General features: G+C 36.8%; 1 protein-coding gene across 5 annotated transcripts in view; it reads right to left on the bottom strand.

Annotated features, from left to right (window-relative positions):
• DNAJC2 (DnaJ heat shock protein family (Hsp40) member C2) overlaps nucleotides 1–17222 on the bottom strand; it is a 38712-nt gene that overhangs the window by 12176 nt on the left and 9314 nt on the right. For all 5 annotated transcript variants that reach the window (XM_042915932.1, XM_042915940.1, XM_042915922.1 and 2 more), the window contains 2 exons: nucleotides 1827–1925; nucleotides 482–623 (listed from right to left, as the gene is read on the bottom strand). In XM_042915932.1, coding sequence (XP_042771866.1) covers nucleotides 482–623; nucleotides 1827–1925 — 241 coding nt within the window. The remainder of the gene's footprint in view (nucleotides 1–481; nucleotides 624–1826; nucleotides 1926–17222) is intronic.

Genomic DNA, 17222 nt, shown 5'->3' with positions numbered 1-17222 from the left:
TTCCCACAAAGGAAATCAAAAAGAAAAATATCCTATGAGGTGTAAAGGAATTTCACCATCAAAAGGCAGAACTTCTGGGGTGCCTGGGTGGCTCAGTTGGTTGAGTGTCTGACTTTAGCCCAGGTCATGATCTCACAGCTTGTGAGTTCGAGGCCCACATCAGGCTCTGTACTAAATGCTCAGAACCTGGAGCCTGCTTCTAACTCTGTGTCTCCCTCTCTCTCTGCCCCTCCTCCCCCGCTCATGCTCTGTCACTCCTGTCTCAAAAATAAATAAACATTAAAAAAAAAAAGAAAAAAGGCAGAACTTCTGTTCAGAGAGCAAAATAAATGAGAGCAGTACATTCACCAGAGGGGCTCAATTACTGTAGAGAAGGACAAAGAGAACAAAACTTTTATCAGGGGAAAAATGCAGAAACCTGGAAGATTACATGAAGCGGGCCAATATAGCATTCTGATCACAAGGGGATCCCTTAACTCACCTAGAATTCCGTTCAAACACTGGGGAAAACACTTCGAAGAAATTGTCCTTTGCTTCACTTTTAGAAGGAACTGAGTTATCAAAAGTAGGATCTACACTGTTGAATGCCCGTCTTTTCACTGGATCAGATAACATTTCATAAGCTGAGGAAAAAATGGTAAGGTCACATTACTATGATGCTACATTTTTTCTCTGTGAGAAAAAAATCCCCTTCCTTTAAAAAAAAAGTTATTTTTCGGGGTGCCTGGGTGGCTCAGTCGGTTAGCTGACCAACTTTGGCTCAGGTCACAATCTCACAGTTCGTGAGTTCGAGCCCCTCGGGCTCTGTGCTGACCGCTCAGAGCCTGGAGCCTGCTTTGGATTCTGTGTCTCCCCCTCTCTCTACCCCTCCCCTGCTCACACTCTGTGTCTCTCTGTCTCTCAATAATAAACATTTTTTTAAAAAGGTTATTTTTCATATTTAAAAATTTTGTGTGTTTGTGGGAAGGAAAAGATTGAATGTAGGTAATGATACCACTAGTGCTACTGGATAGAATCTGACTTCATAACTTCTTTCAGTACCTCTTCTGGAAGGCAAGTGACAAAACAGTGGTTAAATACTCATCCCTTAAGAATGCATGACTCCAAGGAAATAGAAATAGCTAGAAAATTAACTGTTAGAGTCCAAGGTTGTAAAAAAAACAAAAACAAAAACAAAGAACCTTTAGCATCTAGCATCTTGAGCACTATGTAAGAGTAGGCCCAAAAGAGTAAGTCTGAAAGGGGTGTACACGATTTTAAAAAGTTATCATCAAAATGTAAAATCACACCTAACAACACACACTTAGATATGGTAACAATCTATATTAATTTGCTTAACGAACATATGGCTATGTAAAGAGCAATGAACGTCATCTTGAGTCCCACAGCAGGATACCATCAACTTTTGGATTTAAATTAGCAAAACATCTGAGGACAATTTAGTCCTACAAAGTATCTGAAACGGAGAAATAACTTAGCATTCTTGTTAGAGAACACTTAGGATGAAATGACTGCAGGAGGAGTTTCTCATATAAGAATCCCCAGAAGATCTCGTTAATACACGGACTGTCAGCGGACCTGGGGTGGGGACCTGGTTTCTGCATTCCTGATAAGCTGCCAGGTGCTGCTGATGCTGCTGGTTGAGAGAACCTCGCTTTGGGAGTAAGGCTCTGGGGTGGGTTATCAGAAACAACCAGATATAACCGAAAGTGTTTTTAAATGTCATGGTATACTTAAATTAACTACAGTATATACACTAGAAATCCAATCCTAGCACTTAATGATCACCACCATTACAAATTCCTGACCCTAAGGTATTTTCTTACCTTTAGTTATGCAAGTGAAGTAGTCATTATCTCCTTCTTTGATTGGTTCACCAGCTGCTTTCCGTTTATCTGGGTGATGTTTTAAAACCATTGCTTTATCTACAAAACAAGCCAGATTTAGACAGTTTGTCACTTTATGCATAAAAACTAAAAATAAAGATGAGGAGCTTGGGAAGATGGCGGCGTAGGAGGATCCTGAGCTCATCTTCTCCCACGAACCCATCAAGGCTGCAACTGCACACAGTGGAACTCACTCTGAAAAGGACCTGAAGACTAACAGAACAGCTTTTCCATAGCTAAAGACGTAAAGAGAAAGCCACGTTGATAAGAGGGGAAGAGGTGCGGCTGGGAACCAAATCCCTGGGGTGGCAACCCTTAAGCAGGAAGGAATTCACAGGTGCAGAGGTCCTCCCTGGGGAGTAAAGGGATCTAGTCCCCACTGGGCACCCTTGCCCTGAGGTTCTCTACACAGGGAAGAGAAGCCCCCATTAACATCTGGCTTTGAAAGTCAGCAGGGCTTACTTCACTCCAGGAGCTGGAAGGCTATCCTGAGACTCTGCTTTTAAAGGGCAAACACGCCATATCACTTGCTCTAAGACCCAGCACAGAGGCAGCAGTTTGAAAGTGCCTGGGTTATTTATATGTGACAGGGATTTACTAATTATACAGTATGTGCCAGAGGAGCAGAAAATTCCGTAGGAATTTTCTCCAGAACGAAAAGTGCTGGCAGGTGCCATTTCCCTTCCCTCCTTCAGCCTAGCGGTCCCGATGCTGGTGGGAGCCAGTTGTGACACTCTCCATCTGCCTTGCTAACACTCTTGTCCCACCTCATGTTCCCTGCAGAAACACCCCACCCAAAGGCGCCCATCCAATGCGGTGGCCATCCCACCATACTTGGTGGGCAGCCCTGGTTAGAACTAGTGCCTCTCAAAAGCAACTATGGACAGAAGAGGGGGGAAGCCCTATTCATCAACACACCTGCCACAGTTTGTAGCCTGACCCTTAAGCCAGCTATGTTGAAGGAAGCCTTGCCTGTCAATGCACCACACCCACAGTAGTGCTGGACCAGTCACAACGGGAGAGTGCACACAACCCCCACAGAAATCATTCCTGGAGGGACTGGTTCTGGTGACCAGGTGGGAATCGCACTACTGGGCACCACAGGACACCTTTTATATAAAGCCACTACTCTCAAGAGCAGGAGAAGGAGCTGACCTAACACACAGACACAAACACAGAGTCAGACAAAATGAGGAGACAGGAATACGATCCAAATGAAAGATCAAGACAAAATCCAAGAAAAAGAGCTAAACAAAATGGAAATGAGCATTCAACCTGATTAAAGGCTCCAAGTAATAGCCATAAAGATTGGAGGGAAGAGTGAATGATACTGTGAGTACTTCAACAAAGAGACAGAAAATATGAAAAACAAGCTCGAGGGAATCAATGCCTGATTAGAGGATGCAGAACAGATCAGTGATCGAGAAGACAGGTAATGGAAAGCAACCAAGCTCAACAGCAAAAAGAAAGAAAGAACTTAAAAAATGAGGATATGTTAAGGGACTTCTGCAACAACATCAAGTATAAGAACATCTATATTATAGGGGTCACAGGAAAGGGAAGATGGGGCAGAAAACTTATTTGAAGAAATAATGGCTGCAAACTTCCCCAACCTGTAAGGAAATAGAGACCAGCTCCAGGACATAAAGGGAGCCCCAAACAAGATGAAACCCAGGAGGTCCTTCCCAACACACAGTAATTAAAATGGTAAAAATTAAAGATGAACAGAGAATCTTAAAAGCAGTAAGAGAAGAAGCAAACAGCTACATACAAGGGGAACCCTATAAGGCTGACTTTTCAGCAGAAATTTTGCAGACCAGAAGCGAGTGGTGACACATTCACATTGCTGAGGGGAAAACAACAACAACAAAACCTATAACCAAGAGAACTGTACCCAGCAAGGTTATCATTCAGAATGGAAGGAGAGAGAAAGAGTTTGCAAGACAAACAAAAGTTGAAGGACTTGATGACCACTCAAGCAGCTGTACAAGAAATGTTAAAGGGAATTCTTTAAGTGAAAAGAATAAGAGAAGAACATGGTGAGAGGAACACTTCACTGGTAAAAGCAAACATACAATGAAGATAGTAGTTTAATCACTTATAATGCTAGTAAGGAGGTAAAAAGACAAAAGTAGGAAAATCAACTATCTACAAAAATCAGTCAACAGATACACAAAACAAAAAAATGTAAAAAGTACTTGAACTTAAGCAACTATCAACTTAATATAGACTGATGTTATATATGAACTTCATGGTAACCACACACCATAAAACTTTAATAGGCACAAAAAAAAATAAAGGAATCCAAGCATAGCTCTAAAGAAAGTCATCACATCATGAGGGTAGAGAGCATGAGAAGAATAAAAAAAAAAAGACAAGAGCTACAAAAAACCCCCCAAACAAAACAAAACCCAGCAAGCAATTGGCAAAATGGCAATAAGTACATACCTATTAATAATTGCTTAAAATGGGGGTGCCTCAGTCAGTTAAGCATCTGACTCCTGATTTTGGCTCAGGTCATGATCTCACTTTTCGTGGGATCGAGCCCTGCATCAGGTTCCATGCTAATAGCACAGAGCCTGCTTGGGGTTCTCTCTCTCGCTCTCTCTGCCCTGACCCACCCATGCACTCTCTCTCTCTCTCAAAATAAATAAATAAACATTAAAAAAAAATAATTGCTTAAAATGTAAATGGTCTAAATATGCCAAAAAAGACAGAGTGGCTGAATGGATAAAACAAGACCCCTCTATGTAAGAACATGATGTCTACAAGAGACTCACTTCAGACATAAAGACATATACAGACTAAAAGTGAAGTGATGGAAAAAGATAGTCCATGCAAATGGAAGCAGGAAAAAAAAGTTGGACTAGCAATACTCTACCAGATGAAACAGACTTTAAAACAGGCTGTAACTAGAAACAAAACAAAGTATTACTTAATGATAAAGAGATCAATCCATGAGAGGCTATACGAATTGTAATTATCTATACACCTAACAGAGAAGCACCTAAATATATAGAAAAATTAATGGTTATAAAAAAAGAAATGGACGGTAATACACAATAATCAGAGTAGCCTTTAACACCCCACTTACATCAAAGGATAGAATATCCAATAGAAAATTAGTAAGGAAACAGTGGCTTTGACAACACATTAGACCAGATGTACTTAACAGATACAAACAGAACACTGCATCCAACAGCAGAATACACATTCTTCTCAAGTGCACATGAAACATTCTCTAGGATAGATTTCATGTTAGGCCATAAAACAAGTCTCAATAAATTTAAGAACATAGTAATCATACAAGCATCTATTACAACCACAACATTATGAAACTAGAATCACAGGGGAAAAAAACAGGAAAAAGCAAACATATGGAAGCTAAACAACATGCTACTGAATCAGCGGGTCAAAACATTACCTTGAGACAAATAAAAATGAAAATGCAATGGTCTAAAAACTCTGGGACATGGCAAAAGCAGTTCTAAGAGGGAAGTTTACAGCAATACAGGCGTACCTCAAGAAAGAAAAAAAAAAAAAACAAAAAACTCAAACAATCTAACCTTATACCTGAAAGAAAAAGAACTAGCAAAAGAACAAACAAAACCTGAAGTTACTAGAAGGAAGGAAATAATAAAGATCATAGTGAAAATACTGAAATAGCGAGACTGAAAAAAAAAAAAAAGAAAAAAAATCAATGAAACTAGGAGATGGTTCTTTGATAAAACTGATGAACCTTTACTACAGTCATTAAGACAAAGAATATTCCAATGAATAAAACTTGAAATGAAAACGGATAAGCTACAACTGACATCACAAAAATACAAAGGAATGAAAAATTATACACCAACAAATTGGATAACCTGGAAGAAATGGATAAATCCCTAGAAACATACAATCTTCCAAGACTCAATCAGAAAAAAGAAAAAAGTCTGAACAGACTGATTACTAGTAATGAAATTGAATCAGTAACCAAAAAACCCCTAACAAACAAAAGTTGAGGATCAGATGGCTTCATAGGAGAATTCTATCAAACACTTGAAAAAGAGTTAATACCTATCTTTGTCAAAAACAGAAGAGGAAGGAATGGTTCCAAATTCATCCTATGAGGCCAGCATTACCCCAATACCAAAACCAAAGACACTACAAAAAAACCAAAATTACAAACCAATATCCCTAATGAATACAGACGCCAAAAATCTTCAATAAATATTAAGAAACCAAATTCAACAATATATTCAAAGGATCATACACCATGATCAAGTGAGATTTAGTCAAGGAATGTAACAACGGTTCAATAACTGCAAATCAATCAACATGATACACCATATTAACAATGAAGGATAAAAATCATATGATCACCTCAATACATGTGGAAAAAACATTTGACAAAATTCAACATCTATTAATGATAAGAACTCTCAATAAAGTAGGTACAGAAAGAACATACCTCAACTTAATAAAGGCCATATATGACAAACCCACACCTAACATCATACTCAATGGTGAAAAGCTAAAAGCGTTTTCTCTAAGATCAGGACAAGGTGAGGATGCCTATTTCTTGCCTCTTTTACTCTCAACATTGTACTGGAAGTCCTAGTCACAGCAATTGGGCAAGAAAAAGAAAAGCCATTCAAATTAGAAAGTAGTAAAACTGTCACTATTTGCAGATGACACGATATTATACATAGAAAACCCTAAAGACACCACCCCCAAGAAATTAGAATGAATGAATTCAGTGAAGTTGCAGGATACAAAAATCAATACACAGAAATCAACTGCATGTCTATATAATAACTAGCAGAAAGAAAAATTAATAAAACAATCTCATTTACAACTGTAGGTGAAACACCTAGGAACAAATTTAACCAAGGAGTTGCAAGACCTGTACTCTTAAAAATGTAAGACACTGACGAAAGAAACTTAAGATGACACAAATAAATGTAAAAATATAGCATACTCAAAGATTGGGAGAACAATTGTTAAAAATGTGCATAACTACCCAAAGAAATCTGCAGATTCAATGCAATCCCTATCAATCCCTATCATCCCTATCAATAGTGTTTTTCACAGAACTAGAATAATCCTAAAATTTGTATGCAACCAAAAAAGATTCTGAAGAACCAAAGCAAATCTTTGGTTCTTTTGATACCTGGAGGTATCACAATCCCAGATTTCAAACTATACTACAAAGCCATAGTACTGAAAACAGTATGGTGCTGGCACATAAACAGACACATAGATCAATGGAACAGACAGCCCAGAGATAAATCCACATATATATGGTCAATTAACATATAACAAAGGAGGCAAGCATACACAATAGGAAAAGACAGCCTCTTCAATAAATGGTGTTACGACAAGTGAACAGCTACATGTTAAAGAATACTCCATACACAAAAATAAATTCAAAATGGATTAAAAACTGAAGTATGAGATGTGAAACCATAAAATACCTAAGAGTAATGTCTTGGACATTGGCCTTAGCAATATTTTTCTGGATGTGCCTCCCTAGGCAAGGATAATAAAAGCAAAAATAAACACTTGTAACCTACACCAAAATAAAATCCTTCTGCTCAGTGAAGGAAACAACCAAGAAAACAAATAGGCAACCTGCTGAACAGAAGACATTTGCAAATGACATGTCTGATAAGGGGTTAATATTCAAAACACAAAGAACTCATACAACTCAATAGCAAAAAATCCAAATAATTTGATTAAAAAATGGGCAGAGGACCTGAACAGACATCTTTCTAAAAAGGATATACAGATGGCCAACAGACACTTGAAATGATGCTCAGCATCACTAATCATCAGGGAAATGCAAATCAAAACCACAATGAGACACCAGCTCACACCAGTCAGAATGGCTACTATCAAAAAGACAAGAACTAAGCTTTGGCGAGAATACGGAGAAAAGGGAATCTTCATGCACTGTTGGTAGGGTTATAAATTGGGCTTATAAATATAATAGGGTATTGGGGTTATAAATATAATAGGGTGTTAGCAACTACGAAAAATAGTATGGAGGTTCTTAAAAAAATTAAAACAGAAATATCACATGACCCAGCAATTCCATTTCTGGATATTTATTTGAAAAAACAAAACAAAACAACCCAAACCAAAACAAACACATTCATTCAAAAAGATATATGTGCCCCTATGTTTACTGCAGCATTATTTATAATAGCAAGATATGGAAGCAACCTAAGTGTCCATCTATAGATGATTGAATAAAGAAGATGTGGAACATATATATAATGGAATATCACTCAGCCATAACAAAGAATGAGATCTTGCCATTTGCAACAACATAGACAGACCTCCAGGTATCATGCTAAGTGACACTAAGCGAGACAAAAATTAATACTATATGGTTTCACTTATATGTGGACTCTAAAAAACAAAACAGAGGGACAAACAAACCTTCCCCCACCCAAAGACTCATAAATATAGTGAACTGGTGATTGTTAAAAGGGAGGGTCAGAGGGTTGGGTAATTGGTGAAATAGGTAAAGAGAATTAAGAGGTACAAATTTCCAGTTATAAAATAAATAAGTCGTTGAGATGAAATGTACAGCACAGGGGACAGAGTCAAAATATTGCATTAAGTTTGTATGGTAACAGAGTGTAAGTACACTTATGGCAAGCATTTTGTAATGTATATAAATGCTGAACCACTCAGGTGTATGCTGTACACCTGAAACTAATATAATGCTATACGTCAACTATACTTCAATAAAAAAATAAAAAAACATGAGCTACACAGAGCCATTTGTAAAATCATAATATCAATTTTAAAATATTTTATGCTATGGTAAAATATAAACTTGTTACATGTGGAAATCATAGAAAAAGAAGGAATTATTTTAAGGACTGGCCAAAATGCCAACACCCAAAGACAATTACTGCTAACATTTTTGACATATTTTCACGCAGATCTTTTTCCTTAAACATGTTTAAAAAAAACTAGGTATAATTGTAACATATATACCAATTTACAGTCTGATTTTTTCAAGCTAACATTACACATTTGCATTTTCTGTTGTTACAAACTTCAAAAAAACAATTTCTTTTTTTTTTTTTTTAAACTTTTTAACGTTTATTTATTTTTTGAGAGACAGAGCATGAGCAGGGGAGGGGCAGAGAGAGAAAGGGAGTCACAGAATCTGAAGCAGGCTCCAGGCTCCGAGCTGTCAGCACAGAACCCGATGCGGAGCTCGAACCCGGAACTGTGAGATCATGACCTGAGCTGAAGTTGGATACCTAACCGACTGAGCCACCCAGGCGCCCCAATTTTCGTTTTTTAAAGTGGGCTCCATGTCCAACATGGGGCTTGACCTCACGACCCTGAGATCAAGAGTCAGATGTTCTACCAACTTAGCCAGCCAGGTGTCCCTTCGAAAAATTTTTAATGATTGCTCAGTAAAGTATTTCAAATAGATTTATCATAATTTATTTCTCTATTGCTGGATATTTAAATTGCTTCCAATTTTTCACTATTATAAGTAATGCCAATTTTAATCATTTTGTAGAGATGTATTTGTACATATTCAGGATTCTTTCTTCTGAGGATGTATTTACAGAGATGACATTAGTGAGTGAAAATGTAGGAACAAGTTCCTTTCTAAATGTTAGGCCACTTCATACTCTTATGTGAACATGTATTTCACCACAGCCTCACCAGCAATGGGTATTAATTATTTAAACCTACAATTATTGCTGGGCTCAACAATATTTTTGGTTCTATCTTTCATCCTTCATCTATAGAGGAAGGAGAGGTTGTTCTGGTTTCTCTTCTTTGTTTGATTCACTTTACTAGGTTATGGCTAGCTGTTAACATCTGTTGAACACTTAACACATACTAGCACTATTCATCAGTTAATCTTCCTAATAACCCAATGAAGAAAGTGCTATTATTTTCTCCATTTTATGGAAGAGGAAATTGAGGCAAAGAGAGGTTAAGTAACCATGACTCTTTCAACCCATCCAAAAGTCCCCAGCAAATCAGGCTTCTGTCCAATGCTTGATGCAAATGCTTTTTCCAACTGCTGTTATTACACTTGTTTTTTTACTTTTTATTTTTTTAATGTTTCTTTATTTCTGAGAGACAGCAAGCAAGCGAGCATGAGCAGGGGCGGAGCAGAGAGAGGGAGACACAGAATCCAAAGCAGGCTCCAGGCTCTGAGCTGTCAGCACAGAGCCCAACGCGGGGCTCGAACTCACAAACCGTGAGATCAAGTACCTGAGCCGAAGTCGGACGCTTAACCAACTGAGCCACCCAAGTGCCCCTACACTTATGTTTTAAAAAGTCTTTTTGGGGGGGAAAGTTTCCTCTCTGTACATCCCCCATGAGCATCACAAGCTACCTATTACTTAGTGTTACATCAGATAAAGGTTTAAAAAAATATAGGATTTGAAACAAAAGAGTGTTTTAAAACAAGTTTTCATTTCCCTTAAACTCATAACTTCTGTTTATAATGGAAAGTGCTCAGTTATTAATAGAGAAGAATGCTTTAAGAGTGATCAATAAAATTCTTTAAAAATAATTTTGTCTTAAGTGTTTTCTACATTTTAAATTTTACAATGAAAACCTGAGACCCCCCCCCCCCCCAAATTCCCTCCTGTTCTATTCCTGTTCAGCAAAGCTCAATTTTCTTAATGTAATACCTCAGCTTTAAATTCAAAAGTGATTGCCTACTATATTTGCTTCTAAAATGCTTTTCTATAAATACTGTTGTCATTGTGTCTGTGATATACATTTTTTATATTCCATTTATATTTATTTTTTAATATAACTTGTTTCTGTGATATATATAATACATATAAATCACACCTACGTATACATGTGTATGTTTATGACACACACACACACACACACACGATTTATGTATATGTACAACTTCTACTTCTTGAGATGGGAGACTTTCACTGCCAACTAACCTAACGAGAACCTATGGGGGGGGGGGGGGAGGTGGAATCCTCAAAATAGAAGTTTTACATAAATAAAAAGAACATGTGTACATGTTATATATATGTATACTTACATATAATTTATATATGTACAATATACAGATCAGTCATTTTCATTTATATTTACTGATCATTTCTTTTATAATTTTTTCTGAGTACTTATAAACTTAGAAGGCACTTCATTCTCAACAATTTTAATGTATTTTCTAGTTTCATTAATATTTTCTACAGTTAGAACATTTTTAAATTCTTTTTTTAATTATAATTTTAACATATTCAAGTTAATATCTAAACCATTCATGTTTTTGAAGTCCTAATTACACTGAATAATCCTTCCCTTCTCCTGTGATGTATGATATCTCCTTTACCATGGTAAATTTTACCAGGGTTTGTTTCTGGTTACCTATTCTTGCCCTGGGATCATCTTTAAAATGACTATACCCTTCTATATATTTGATGGTAACGTCCAAAAAATTATATTATTTCTGCGTATTTCTCCTACATCTAGCCACCTGACGCAACCCTCTTTTGGTTTTCTAGGTAGATCCTGTATTATCTATAATTATTTCTTTTCTTCTAATAGCCCTCTTATTTAATCTTAACTCACTAAACCATACTCCTAATAGCATAAAAAAATAATAGGCAGGTTAGCTTCTCCCAGGGATTTTACTGGTAATATCACCAAAACCACATGGTTAAGTTTGTTAGCTGTGGGTGTGAAATATTTACCAAAATAGAAAATTAGCTGTATTTCTTTGCGAAGTTCTATTTATCAAAAAGGAATGGTTATTGTGTTTTATACGTTTTCCCTAGAGGAAATCACATATTATCTAAACCATAAATAGATTTAACTATATTAATATATTTCCTAAGTTGGATTCCTAAGGGAAATCCTACCTCTACCTGGGTATTATTCTTTTAATGCGCTGTTGAGTTCAATTAGCTATTATTTTAACTGGCATTTTTTGGTTTTATATTACATTCATGGATGAGATCTGTCTGTAGTTTTATTAAGTCTCTCCTTGTCAGGTATTAACATTTTATTTATTATTTTTAAGGCAATTTTTTAGAGCAGTTTTAGCTTTACAGTACAAGTGAGAGAATGGCACAGAGACTTCTTACATGCCCTCTCTACATGCATAGCCTCCCCCTCCTCTGTTACCACCATCAGGCATCAGAGGTGACGAACTGTTACAACTGATGAACCTACAATGATACATCATAATCACCCAAAGTTCATAGTTTACATTGCTGTTCACTCTTGGTGGTGTACATTCTATGGGTTTGGACAAATGTATCATAACATGTATCCATCACTGCAATATTTTATAGAATTTCCACTGCCCTAAAAATCCTGTGCTTGCCCTATTCATCCCTCCCTACTCTCCCAACCCCAGGCAACCACGATTTTTTTTACTGTCTACATAATTGTCTTTTTATGCCAGGTTTTCATACCAGGATTACATTAACTTCACAAAATAACTGTTCCAAAACAGTTTTTATTTATTTTTTTTCAATATATGAAATTTATTGTCAAATTGGTTTCCATACAACACCCAGTGCTCATCCCAAAAGGTGCCCTCCTCAATACCCATCACCCACCCTCCCCTCCCTCCCACCCCCCATCAACCCTCAGTTTGTTCTCAGTTTTTAAGAGTCTCTCATGCTTTGGCTCTCTCCCACTCTAACCTCTTTTTTTTTTTTTTTTTTTTCCTTCCCCTCCCCCATGGGTTTCCCAAAACAGTTTTTAATTCATCATGACAGTTTTTAATTCCTTAAACATTTGGAATAATTCATCTGAAAAATTACCTGGGTCTAAAAACGTGTTTTTATTTTTTCAGTAATCTCTACAACATAATATGGGGCCTCAAACTCACGGCCCTGAGATCGAGTTGTATGCTCTTCTAACTGAGCCAGCCAGATACTCCTAAAAACATTTTTTAGGTGTCTCCCTTCCTTCCTCTTTCTTTTTTTTTTTTTTTTTTTAGAGAGAGAAAGAGCAAGCAGGGGATAAGGGCAGAAGGAGAGAGAGAATCTTAAGCAGACTCCACACTCAGCACGGAGCCTGACGCAGGGCTTGATCCCACGACTCTGCGATCATCACCTAAGCCTAAATCAAGAAAGAGTTGGAGGCTCAACTGACTGAGCCACCCTAGTGTCCAAGAGGTATTTCTTTCATACTTTTTAAAATTTTTTTCCTCAATTTCAGAAAAGTTCATTTTATCAAAATTTTTGAATCTATTTAATAGTGGTCTCAATTAAAAATATCTTCTGTAATGGTTTTATTTTTCTTTTTTCTTCTTATAAATCCATTTTTTCCTCCATGTTCCTTAGTGCTAGTCTTTTAAACCCTTGAATTGAATGCCTATTTTATTTTTCCCTCTTTAGGCCCCAAAGAGTATATCTGATTTCCCAAGTGACTGACCTTTTTTGTTTTGTTAAATCACATCTTTTGTGGAATTAAAATAAAATTTACACAGAATAAAAGGCTCAGATTTTAAGTATTCAATGAGTTTTGACAATTGTATCTACCTTGTAACTACCACCAAAGAAAATACAGACCATTTCTATCACCCAGAGTTCCCTTTACCCTTTTCCAGCCAACTCTCATGCCCTGCTACCTAATTTCCTTCACCATAGACTACTTTTGCATGCTCTTGAACTTCATGTAAGTGGAATCACAGAGTAGATCTTTGTATCTGACTTCTGCTCAACCAATGTTTTGAGATTCATCACCATTCTTGCATATCTTAGTAATCTGTTCTTTTTTTTTTTAACTACTAAGTACTAATTTACTGTATGAATATACAGCAGTTTGCTTATCCGTGATCCTGCTTGGTGAACATTTGAGTGGTTTCCAGTTTTTGGATATTGTGAGTAAGGTTGCTATAAACACTTTAATACAAATCTTTCTTTGGGCATAATAAACTTAGTGATTTCTACATATACAGCAGGGCTTCAAAAACTGACAAATACATTTTTGTTTTTTTGAACTCCAACATTTTTTTTATAGTCAAGTATATTATCAATTTCTCCACTAATACTCCAGAAGAGGCATTTTTGTCTTCTAGCCGGTTTAAGCAGAAAAGGAATTTATTAAAAGTTATTAGACAGCTCACAAAATCTGTTAAGAGTCAGACTCGGGCTTGGAAGTTATGTAGCTAGGAATTATGATCAAATCATAACGGACAGTTCAGAGGTGTGATGATCCACAACTGTGGGGCACTAGGGAAACAGCACAGGCTACTTCCACAGCCAGGGTGTAGGGCGAAAGCCACAAGCTTTGCAGTGCTCTTCCACATTTGCTGGCAAAATGGATTCTGTGCAGCACAGCCTAACTCATACTTGAATTTCAAAGGAAATGTGCTGAACAGTGAAACCTAAGTCACATGCCTGCAAACACTCTCAACCCCAAGATGTATCTTTTTATAAAAAGGGTAAGTTTCCTTCTTTATTTGCAATTACGGTTTCTGTTACATTTATTCTGACTTTAGAAATCAGGCATCTCTTTATTCTTCCCCTCTGAATTTGGGAACATTCCTCAAGGTTGTCCTTTATAAAAAGGGTAAGTTTCCTTCTTTATTTGCAATTACGGTTTCTGTTACATTTATTCTGACTTTAGAAATCAGGCATCTCTTTATTCTTCCCCTCTGAATTTGGGAACATTCCTCAAGGTTGTCCTTTGCTTTACTGTTTGTCTAATTGTATGTCAGTCTTTCTAATTCTGAATTCTGCTTTCATGTTTTCAGTTTCCAGGCAATTCTGCTTATCTTCCCCTAGTCTCTTTCTTCAATGCCTACACCCCCCCCCCCACACACAAAAGCAGTGTCTTCATATCTTACTGACAACATGTAGTAGATACTTGTTTCCTTTTGAATCTTATGATACAGTCTAAGAGAGGTGATATCTCAATTTTCTGTTGGACAGTCTCCTCTTATGTTGCGCTAGTTTTTTTCTTCATGGAGCTTTCTGCCTAATCCATGTGCAGTAGGGAGTCCCAAGATTGTCCTATACTGTCTTGTGGAGGGAGCAAAAGATGTTACTCAATTTTAAAACTAGGAGGCCAAATAACATGGTCTAAAATACAAACAAGGGTAATTTGGAAGCAGCAGTTGTTCACTGAAATTTCAAAGATACACCCCCCCTTCTCCCACTGAAGAAGACAGTTTCTAGGATGTTTTGAGGGTACACTGCAAAAAGGTTTTTCATTATACACTCATACTGCTATCATTATAAATGTCTCCGAATAGGATTTTTAATCTTTAAGAAGCATAACATAGAACAGCTTCAGTTTAAAATATCAGAAATATTTTGAACCAGAAGTATTAGAGTTGGAAAATTCAAATCACCAAAGACCATTTCCATGCAAAGAATATCAAACCTACAGGCCAGTATGGCAATTTTACTTCAAAATTATGCAAGCAATTGAAACACCACTTTTAGTATTCAAATACTTCCTCTTAACCCATCGTTCAACTTTTGAAGTGATTTATTCTTTTCAGATAATGCACAGAAGGAAAAAAAGACTCACTTTATTGACCCTTAACTAACTTAATTTTCATTTTAGCAATTCAAAATACATTAAACAAAAATAAAACTTTTATGTGTATGTAATAGGATGTAAGAACTCTAAGGATCCCAAATGCATTAAAACTTATATTTTTATGAGGTTTGTCTGTCCTAATAATTATATATTTGTAACCACTAACTCTGCATTTTTACCTTTGGACTAGATTTCAGAAAGCAGTAAAGCAGTCGCTGTCTATTTTATAATGACAGAGGTAAGAGAATGAGTTTCCTTTTGAATAAATACTGAGAATATTCAACACAGTGGCAGAGAGTGAATTATAATTATACTTAATGTTAACAATCTGTTCATCGGGGTTGAAAAATTTCAGGCTACAGAGTATTCAAAAATTCATTTCTATTATGCCAATAAAAAGAATGGGCTTAGAAACAAAGGAATGTTTCTTTTACAGTTTATTGTACATTAAAAAACTTTTTTTTAATGTTTATTTATTTTTGGGATAGAGTATGAGCAGGGGAGGGACAGAGAGAGAGGGAAACACAGAATCCAAAGCAAGGTACAGGCTCTGAGCTTTCAGCACAGAGCCCAACGTGGGGCTCGAAATCATGAACCATGAGATCATGACATGAGCCAAAGTCGAACGCTTAACCAACTGAGCCACCCACACAGCCCATAGTTAGTTGTACATTTTTTATCTTTACAGAAAAAAGACAATTCCTTCACCTTACAATATCAATTATTTTCACAGTTCTAAATCACTTCTAATTCTTTCACATATTTATATGTATCAAGACTCATTTGGTATTTGTATGCTGTTCTTTCATATAGCAAGACTTTGCAAATATTTTTCCATGGCAAATGAACTTCCCTGGCATTTATGTATACTGCAATGACTATTCATATGCATTAACATATGCTTAGTCTAAAACCATGCCAGTTCTTTAAGAAACTGAATAACAGATCTGAAATAATCTCATAAATTCCTTCACCTTGTTAAAAATGTTTCTTGTGATTTTCCTAACCATAACAATTAGTGGGGAAAATTTTAAGTTTATCAACTATACCTAGTCTCAACTAGTATTTTTCAAATTGAGATGGGTCTCATTCAGCGACCTTCCTCCAAGTGTAATACTTTCTCCTCTTGACTGGCCTTGACTCCCTAACTCCTTTCCCATATGGCCGCATCTTACCTCCTCTGACCTTAATATCCATTCCCTAGAGTGGAGGGCAGAACATTCTCCTAAGATAGAACACAGAAAACTAATCACCTTCACCTCTTTCATCAAACTTTACTAGCCAAGAGAACCGAATGGTGTGTAGGGCACTATGGGATGGTGTTTTTAAATTTTTTTTTTTTAATGTTATTATTGAGAGACAGACAGAGCGTGAGCAGGGGAGGGGCAGGAGAGGGGGAGACACAGAATCTGAATCAGGCTCCAGGCTCTGAGTGGTCAGCACAGAGCACAACACGGGGCTCGAACCCACAAACCATGAGATCATGACCTGCGCCGAAGTCGGTCGCCTAACCAACTGGGCCACCCAGGCGCCCCGGGATGGTGTTTTATAAGGCACATGAAGACTAGGCTCCTACAATTCCCTGAAATTTTTCATCTTGTCAATGAAAAAAAACAGTGAAACATCAGATAATTCTTTTTTGGACAGAAAAGACAGGTGGGATCAACAAAAATGTAACCCCAAACCACAAAATAATATCAGAAAACCTAACAAGGCAGCTTCCACTAAATACAGCTGGCTGTATTACTGAAAGGAAGTGAAATATTAATTTTTAAAAGGTTGCTTTTAGAAGAATGTTCTTTATCTTGGTCACAAACA

The sequence above is a fragment of the Panthera leo genome, chromosome A2 (genome assembly GCF_018350215.1).
Source record: "Panthera leo isolate Ple1 chromosome A2, P.leo_Ple1_pat1.1, whole genome shotgun sequence".
Taxonomy (NCBI): Eukaryota; Metazoa; Chordata; class Mammalia; order Carnivora; family Felidae; genus Panthera; species Panthera leo.
Note: the sequence above shows the minus strand (reverse complement) of the source record. Positions and strands in the feature narration are given on the sequence as shown.